Source organism: Nothobranchius furzeri, chromosome 2, assembly GCF_043380555.1.
Source record: "Nothobranchius furzeri strain GRZ-AD chromosome 2, NfurGRZ-RIMD1, whole genome shotgun sequence".
In the NCBI taxonomy this organism is placed as follows: Eukaryota; Metazoa; Chordata; class Actinopteri; order Cyprinodontiformes; family Nothobranchiidae; genus Nothobranchius; species Nothobranchius furzeri.
In genome coordinates this window covers 14179426-14189200 of record NC_091742.1, presented here as the reverse complement: position 1 = coordinate 14189200, position 9775 = coordinate 14179426, and the positions used below count along the sequence as shown (strand labels likewise).

Genomic DNA, 9775 nt, shown 5'->3' with positions numbered 1-9775 from the left:
TGTAAGTACTTAGTAATTAGGGGACTGTAAAACAAAGCGTTACCAAAAGTGATTTTTATAATGAGTAAAAATATGGAAGTACTGTAATCAGATTACTATTCTTGTTCCATAAAGGTTGATTTTAAATGTATTTGATATCCACCTGAAACAAAATATCATGAAGTAACTAAATTAAAGTGGCTCTTATAAAGATAAATAAATCTAATGTTCTCAACCAGCTACTAAAAATTACTGAAAACTTTCCTGTTTTTAATCTGTGAGAAATAATTTAAAAACTGTTTATTTCAAATAAAATGTGGACTTTGATTAGAGCTGGATCAGCTGGCTGCTCGACTTGCTTGGTGTAAATTTGACCCGCAGAGCTCCAGGTTGATACTATAGAGGAAACGTTGTTAATGTTGGAGCTGGTGATGAAGAGGTTTTGATCTTATGGTGCTGCTGCTGATTACAGCAGCGGGGGTCTGATATACTCATCAGTGCTGCAACCCAACAGGCTCTTGTTGCTTATAGGAGCTTCCCTCTCGGCCCTATTGGCACCTGTACAACAAAACTGTATTTTTAGTCTAATGTGTACAATTCTGGGTTCTAAATAAAGTGTTGTTCTTTTTTCCACAGTAGAAAATCACAAACTAACAAGTCAAGTCATAGTGGCTCGAGCTATTCTTATAGGAGACCAAACTCAGTCCATCTTAATCCAGATTATGGCCCTATGGTGTGTTTCAGCAGCTGGTTTATTTTATCTGTGCACTACTCATGATGTCGGACCAGCATCTTGATGTGGCACACCTGTGAGGTGGGATGGATTATCTCAGCAAAGCAGAAGTGCTCACTATCACACATTTAGACTGATTTATGAACAATGTTTGAGTGAAATGGTAATATTGTGTATCTGGAATGAATTTTAAATCTTTAAGTCCATCTCACAAAAAATCGGAGCAGAAACAAAGGTGTTTCGTTTATATTCTTGTTGAGTTTATATATGATAACCCTTTCACTGGCCCAAATGAATTGAAAATCCTTTGGAGAAAAGTGTTTTATTTGCTGTTTTTTCTCAGTGGACATTGGTGAAATGACTGACTAGCTGTTAGCTCATCAATCCTGTAGAACCACATGTCTACTGCCTTCTGGTGGATGATATACAGGTGGACCAAGTTTATTTTTTACGGTTATGATGTTTTATGTGATTCTAAAATTTAGATGTTTCATTATTTCGCATTTGAGCCTTTAAAGGGTAAAATCATCGTACATACGTCCGTTAATGGTGACCCTGTAGCTATCGTCGTTACTCTTAATCCTGCTGAGGATGAAACTGAGAATTGTCCCACCTCCTTTCAGCTCCATCTGTACGACATAAATTCGGGGGTGAGGACCACTCTGCTGAGTTTCTGCTCCTATGTCCAGTGGGTTCCCGGCAGCGACGTGGTGGTCGCCCAGAACCGGGGGAACCTCTGTGTCTGGTACAGCATTGACAGCCCAGAGAGCTTCTCCATCTTTAACATCAAGGTGAGACTCCGCCTCTCTGCAGGTAGAACACCGACACACCTCAGCTTTGGTCGAGTTTTCACGCTTTCACCATAGGTCTGTTTTTACTGGGGAAGTAAAACTTATTTTATTTTGCTCTTTACTAAAATATATTTAAAGAGCAAGTCACCCCCTACCAGATTCTTACTCAACTCCCACTTCCTGTTTGAAAAATGCAACAAAAGCTGTTGCCTAGCAGACCGAGACGGCAGTGTAATGATGTGCATTGTTGTTTGGCTTGGTTGGTTCCGCAGTGTGTTGTGTTGCTGCACGGGCGTTTTTAGAGTACGCACCGTTATAGGATGCCGGCAGAGACTGTATGTTGGTGGAGTCTTGTTAATAAACCTTACTACCCCGTTGGGTAGGAAATAGATATTCTGGAGTTTGTCGTGAATGAGACCAGAATATAACATGGTGGCAGCGGAGTGAGCAGCACGGCCGGAGTGGACCCTGGGGAGACGCCTGACGAAGCGGTGAGCTATTGGCGGCTAAGTGAGTTAGCACCGCTGCGAGCCATGGAGGGCCTTAAAGCACCGCCGACGCTGCTGTTGGACTCCAGTAACCTATCGCGGACATGGAAGACCTGGAGGGACGAGTTTATGCTCTATGTGGAGCTGACCATGGACCCAGACGACGAACAGAAAAAAGTGAGCCTGTTCTGTTATCTCGTTGGGGTGAGCGGCAGGGAGCTGCTAGACACGCTAATGGGCGACACGGCGAGGGATCAGTGGACGGTTGAGGACATTGTCGAGAAGTTTGATAATCATTGCAACCCGGCCGTTAATTAAACTGTGGAGCGGTATCGATTCTTCACGAGAAACCAAGGCACCAGTGAGACAATCGACACCTATGTGACGGAGTTACGGCTGCTGGCGAGAACGTGCAATTTTGGTGTAATAAGAGACTCATTGCTTCGGGACAGGATTGTATGTGGCCTTAACAACCCGAGTTTGAGGGAGAGACTGCTGCGGGAGAAAAACTTGACACTGGATGCATGCATACAACTCTGCAGAGCTGCGGAGCTGTCGCGGGAAAACAGCAAAACCATTTCGGGAGCTACAGTGGAGGAGGTGCATGCTGTGCGTGTAGCTGCGCGCCAGACACAGTTCAGTGACGCAGTGGACTGTAAGTTTTGTGGCAGAACACATGAAAGGAAGAAGGAAAAATGTCCAGCATACAGGAAGAAATGTAAAAAGTGTGGCAGAGAAAACCACTTTGCAGTTAAATGCACAGCACGTGCAGAGCAGACAAGAAGGTCGAATGTACACAACGTGACAGCATGTGAGAGTGATGAGTGTGAAGACGTTCTCTGTGTTACAGAGGCAGACACGCACGATTCAACTACAAAAAGCACTGATAAAGTGAGAGACACCGGACTCTTTGCAGGCATGTTGATGGGCAAAGAGATGGTAAATTTCCAGATCGACTGTGGGGCCAGTTGTAATGTAATGCCAATCCACATGCTAAGCCCGAACACACAGTTGGAGGACTCACAGACAGTGCTGATGATGTACAACAGAAGTAAGATAAAGCCATTGGGAAAGTGCAAAGTTAAGTAACGTAACCCGAGAAATCAGAAACTGTATCGGTTGGAGTTCCAAGTGGTTGACAAAGACTGTAAAGTACCACTGCTGGGCAAGAGAGCCAGCGAAGCAATGAAACTCATAAAGGTGCACTATGAAAACATCCTGAAACTGGACAGCATCGTTACTTCAGAACACCCAACAGCCAAGGAGTGGGACATAGATCAGATTAAGGCGGAATATGCGGATGTTTTCACAGGAGATGGCTGTTTGGAGGGAGAGTTACGGCTCGAAGTGGATGAAGCGGTGAAACCAGTACAGTTACCAAAACGGCGTGTCCCTATTGCAATGATAAAGCCGTTAAAAAATGAGCTGCAAGATCTTCAGCGCAGAGGGATCATTACACCGGTTGAATGCAGCACTGACTGGATAAGTGGGATGGTTGTGGTCCAAAAGCAGAGCGGGGATTTAAGGGTGTGCATAGATCCAAAACCCTTAAACAAAGCCCTACAACGGAGCCACTTCCCATTGCCCACCATTGAGGACATTTTGCCGGATCTGTCAAAGGCTAAAGTGTTCTCTGTCTGTGACGTGAAGAGTGGATTCTGGCACGTGAAACTGGAGGAGGAGTCGAGCTACCTGACAACATTTTCGACTCCGTTTGAACGCTACAGATGGCTGAGGATGCCAATGGGGATAAGTCCAGCTCCGGAAGTGTTTCAGAGAAAGCTCACACAAGCTTTGGATGGTCTGGCAGGGATCTACATCATTGCAGATGATGTGCTGATCATGGGTCAAGGAGACACGGAAGCAGAAGCAGTGCAGGACCATGACGAGAAGCTGCGACAGTTTTTGTCCCGTTGCAGGCAGAAAAACATTAAGTTGAACGCAGACAAGTTCAAACTTAAACAGAAGGAGACTACGTACATTGGACATCAGCTGACATGCAACGGTCTGAAAATAGACCCAGAGAAGGTTAGGGCTATAGAGCAGATGCCCAGGCCGACAGATGTGAAGGCAGTGCAGAGACTGTTAGGGATGGTGAACTACTTAGCAAAGTTTTGCCCACATCTGTCTGATCACTGTGACTTACTGAGACGACTGACACTCAAAGACAGTGAGTGGAATTGGACGACTCATCATGAAGATGCTTTCCAGAGACTGAAAGAGACTATAGCAGTGGCTCCAGTCCTGAAATACTACTGCCCAGAGGAAGAGCTGACAGTACAGTGTGACGCTTCAAGGATTAGGTGCAGCACTCATGCAGAAGGGTAAGCCTGTGGCTTTTGCGAGTAGAGCTCTTACACGTACAGAGCAAGGTTATGCCCAGATAGAGAAGGAGCTTTTGGCTGTTGTTTTCAGTTTGGAGAAGTTTCACCAGTACACTTATGGTCGTAAAGTGGTTGTACACAGTGATCACAAACCTTTGGAGACCATTGTAAGGAAACCGCTGTTGAGTGCACCCAAACGGTTGCAAAGGATGCTTATGCGCATTCAGGAATATGACTTAGATGTGGTGTATGTGCCAGGCAAAGACATGCTATTAGCTGACACGTTGAGTAGGGCATATCTTCCAGAGTGCGCACCTCAGGGCTCCATAGAGGAGGAAATAGAGAGCATTAACATGGTCACTCATGCACCCATCTCACCAGACAGATTAAACAGCATAAGGATTGCTACACAGGAGGACAAAGCACTACAAACCCTCATAGACACAATTCACAGAGGGTGGCCAACTGACAAAAGAGACATGGACGGTGACATCAGACCATACTTCTCGTTCCAGGATGAACTGAGTAGTCAGGATGGACTTGTCTTTAGGGGTGAATGTGTTGTTGTCCCGACTGTCATGAGACAGCAGATCATAGCCAGACTGCACTCGACACACCTAGGTGTAGAAGGTTGCCTACGGAGAGCCAGAGAGTGTGTGTATTGGCCAGGCATGAATGAACAAATTAAGACGTATGTGACTAAGTGGGACATCTGCAGGTCAGTAGATTACAGACAGCAGAAAGAGACTTTGGTTCCTCACGAGATCCCGACAAGACCATGGGCTAAGGTGGCCTCAGACCTGTTCATGTTTGACAACAAGGACTACCTTATCACAGTGGACTACTATTCAAACTTCTGGGAAATCGACTATCTCCCGGACACTAAGTCCACCACAGTGATTAGGAAGTTGAAGGCCCACTTTGCCAGACAGGGCATCCCAGACATTGTTGTCTCAGATAATGGACCACAGTATACGTCCGGTGAGTTTCTGAGATTTAGTCGACTGTGGGATTTTCAGCACAAAACATCTTCGCCAGGTTACCCTCAGAGTAATGGGAAGGCCGAATCAGCGGTGAAGACAGCGAAAAGGCTGCTGCTAAAGACAAAACTGGCGGGGCAGGACCCGTATCTGGCGATTCTGGACCATCGCAACACACCATCACAAGGCCTGGAGACCAGCCCAGCTCAGAGGCTGTTCAGCAGGAGAACACGGACGCTTTTGCCAACCAGGACGAGCCTGCTAAGGCCAAAAGTCATTCCTGCCTGGCGGGAGTTGCAGATGAAACAGAAGCGCCAAAAAGAGTGCTATGATCGGTCAGCACGTGACATGGACTCTTTGACGCTTGGGGACAGTGTCAGAGTTCAGCCTTTGGACCGCCACTCCACTTGGAGCAGGGGAGTGGTTGTTGGGACTGTTGACCCGAGGTCCTATGAGGTTCGGTTGGATTCTGGGAGTGTCCTGAGGAGGAATCGGAGACATCTGAGACATGCAGGCATGATGGATCCAGGCAAGGCCATGACAGACACTGGGGCACTGAGCAGCTCAGTGACTGATCCGTCGGGAAGTCGTGAGCAGCGGATTGAGTCTGATGTGGTAACAGGGGGTATCAGGACACGGTCAGGCCGCAAAGTGGTTCCACCACTTCGGTACAAGGACTATGTTCCATAATGAGGACTTGACAGTCTTTATTGGTTGAGGGGAGAAGTTATGTGTTCTATGGACACACATGTCCACTACAGTTGCAGAAATGTATATGTTCGAATAGTGGAATGTTTTTGTGTTCTGGGAATGTTTTTGTGTTCTGTTAAGTGTTTCATATTGTTTCTCCCTTAGTGAGAAGAAAGAAAAAAAAAAGAGAGAAGGGATGTAATGATGTGCATTGTTGTTTGGCTTGGTTGGTTCCGCAGTGTGTTGTGTTGCTGCATGGGCGTTTTTAGAGTACGCACCGTTATAGGATGCCGGCAGAGACTGTATGTTGGTGGAGTCTTGTTAATAAACCTTACTACCCCGTTGGGTAGGAAATAGATATTCTGGAGTTTGTCGTGAATGAGACCAGAATATAACAGGCAGAGCCTCTAACAAATACACACACACACAGGCTCACAACGACATTGTGACATCATATGGTACCAGCTAACATTCTAGGGTACCTCTTAGCCAATAGTGATGGCAGATTTTAATTCTAATGCAGTGCAGAGTTTTTACCTGACAACGACACAACACTGACAGTTTTAGGCAGAAAATTAAAATTTAAAAACGTTACTGCAGACACGTGTAGTCAAAACTATTGAATACACGTGTCTGCAGCAGGATTAGACACACATTTATATGGTTTATCAGAAAAAAGAGTTGATTTGGGGGTGACTTGCTCTTTAAATTATGAAAAATTGCTTCTATACGAAGATTTTGAACTCATCAAGGATTTGTTTTCAGAGCAACCAGTTGCCTCTTTTCACAAAGTTGTTAGTTATTCTGGTTAAACTATTTTGATCGGAATCACAAGTAAAAACTTTAGTAAAACCTTAAAATATTCATTAATAATAATAATAATAATAATAATAATAATAATAATAATAATAATAATAATAATGTCTTTATGCCCTGGTCGTTAATCCAAACTACTAACTTTCTTCTGTTTTGGTGTTTCGGAGCTGCCGGTAGATCCACACTGAGCTCTGGTTTCTCGTTTTTCTGTCCCGTGGCAGTAAGTTGCCCTGAGCTTTATCTAGATTTTCTTTACGCAACTCTTGCTTGTGTTAAAAATTGCTTCTCAGATGAGAACAGATGGGCAGAGTTCTGTTTTTGTCGGCTGCGCTGTGCCAAACTTCCTGTTTTGAGGACAGCCAGCATTCATCTGTTGGTTTTAACCGTAAAAACCAGATTTTTCAGCCGTTTGGTTCTTTTTCAGGGAGACATCGTGGATCTGGAGCGAGCCGACAGAAGGACAGAGGTAATGGTGTCTGAGGGCGTGAACACGGTGAAGTACACGTTGGACGAAGGCCTCATCGAGTTTGGAACCGCCATCGATGATGGAAACTATGACCGGTGAGTTCAGGCGTCATGCAGAAGATACTCATGATGCGGTGCCCCCATGGGTTTTTACTGTAGGGCGAGCAGAAGCAGCCAGATGTCCTTTTATCTGCTGCTTCCTCCTGCTCTTCTTCAGATGTTTGCTCATCCCTCTCAGGCCAGCTGGGGGATATAATGCGTCCCCTCAGCGCGTCGTGACTCGTACACCTCCAAGAGGAGGCTCTCGTGAGGAAGTGATAACTGACCTCCTGTTTCAGAGGACCAGCAGCTGAACTCTTTACACCAGCAGCTCAATTTGCTCTAATGAGAGGCATCATCAAACCTTGACAACACTTTTCTGTAAAACATCTATTTCATTCATTTTTCTGAACCAACAGGAAAATTTTAGGATTTTTTGGGATTTTGGTCAATTCGGCCATCTTGAATCAGCTGTAGCTCATCATCCAGTGATTTTTGTCTGGGAATTTTATTCCGATCTATCCACTGGACTAAACTGGATAACATTTTTGTGTTTCCAAGGTGCGCTGGCCTAGGTGGCCATATTGAATCAAGCAGACCTGTGCACACCTTTTGCGTTCTTCATCGTGGATTTACTTTAGCACCAGTAAAGTCATCCATAACAAGACGAGTTAGCATAGTTCAGTATTTAAGAGAGAGCTGGATGAAACGGAAAAAGTTTCCAATTTATGAGCAGTATCTGAAAGACACGCTTACTAGAATTCAAAGACCAGATGGGGCCTGAGAGATACATGATCCATCAGCCGATCTTCTCCTGTATGGGACGTATCACACTGACCATTTGTTGTGTGTGTGTTTGGTTTTTATTCTGCTCTGCCACCTGCTTCAGCTCAGCTCCTGTGTGTTTACAGAGCCGTGGAATTTCTTGAAACTCTGGAGATGTCATCGGAGAACGAGGCCATGTGGAAGAAGCTCAGCAAGTTGGCTCTGGAGGCTGGGCAGCTGCACATCGCAGAGAGGTTAGCATGACGCTGCGCCACCACGCTAATGATGTTCTTCTCTATGAACATTTAACCTAAACCTTCTTCTAGAGATTCCACGTTGTTGGTAATCCAAGTCTACACACACACACACACACACACACACACACACCAGATGGCGTGTCCCTGCCTGACCTCCTTTTCAAACTTCACTTATTATCCAAGACAGTTTTTAATTCTCTATCATTCTCTCACTCCCTCCGTCTTTATTCTCTGTGTTGAGGAACCCTTCAGATCTGAACTCGCTGTTATTAATAATGCATATGCTGTTCGTTAGGCTTCGGCTTCATTTGCATAAATCACAAAATCCTGGGAAGAAGCGGTTTTGTCTGCAGAGTGTGATGTTAATGAGGAGGGGGTGAGGAAGACTCAGACGCAGGGACTTTTATTTTTAACTTTCTTCGTCTTTCATGACCTCTTCATTAATCTGATGCAACTGTAGAGAGAGAGTTGCTCCTAAAGTCGTCGTTTGCGTTTCTCAGCCCTTAGATTGTATGGAAGCTAATTAGACTAATGCTCTAATTCATTTCAGGTCATTAAGTTTGCAGGTTTTCAGAGGTGCGATCTGCCTCCACGGAGCCTAATATGTCTCCCTTTGTCTCATTGTTCTGTGCAACTCTTCTCCTTTTGTCTGACTGTTTATTTGCTCTGTTTTGCAGATGTTTCGCCGCTCTGGGTGACGTCTCCACCGTTCGATTCCTCCGCCAAACAAACGAAATTGCGGACAAAGTTTCTCAGGAAACGGTGAGTTTTAAACACGCTTCACACACACGAGAGGCGGCATTAATGTCTCTGAATTATCCTCTGATTGTGAATGTTTGCGTACATTTAATAGTTTAATGCTGCTGAATAATTTAGCCGTAGCTCTAATGATTTATTCTTCTCATGATGAAAACAGAAACAGAATTTTCAGAGCATAAAACTACCAAGACACTTTCTTCTGGAATCATTATTAATAAAAATGAACTTGTGGAGAATATCATTGAGCCCTCCTCTTGAATATTTTCTACTAAAACAGCAGAAAAGTTGCTTTGAAACTTTTCCCACAGACTCCGAACAAGAGTAGCTCTCTGTGCTTTGTGCATATTTTAATCAGCGTCTCTGATTCTAATTAGGGAGAGGACGGGATGGCGTTTTACAAGGTCCAGGCTCGTGTGGCCCTTCTGGACAAGAACTTTCCACTTGCTGAGAAGCATTACCTGACACAGGTAGGGAAACATAAAGGAGGTGACCCAGAAATAAGACATCAGATTAGATGGAGAGACTCCATTTATTTGGTTGATGTGTTTTTAACTCATAGAACTGCATCGATGAAGCCATCGAGATGTACCAGGAGCTCCACATGTGGGACGACTGCATCGCCTTGGCTGAAGCTAAAGTAAACATCCTGGATGTTTCATCTTTAAGGGTTCAGCTTTAACTCATTCACT

General features: G+C 44.8%; 1 protein-coding gene across 1 annotated transcript in view; it reads left to right on the top strand.

Moving 5' to 3' along the window:
- Positions 1-9775, top strand: part of ift172 (intraflagellar transport 172) — a 46651-nt gene that overhangs the window by 15015 nt on the left and 21861 nt on the right. The window contains exons 16-21 of the mRNA XM_015947749.3: positions 1336-1503; positions 7226-7362; positions 8217-8324; positions 9005-9089; positions 9461-9553; positions 9646-9723. Of these exons, the coding sequence (XP_015803235.3) occupies positions 1336-1503; positions 7226-7362; positions 8217-8324; positions 9005-9089; positions 9461-9553; positions 9646-9723 (669 nt within the window). The remainder of the gene's footprint in view (positions 1-1335; positions 1504-7225; positions 7363-8216; positions 8325-9004; positions 9090-9460; positions 9554-9645; positions 9724-9775) is intronic.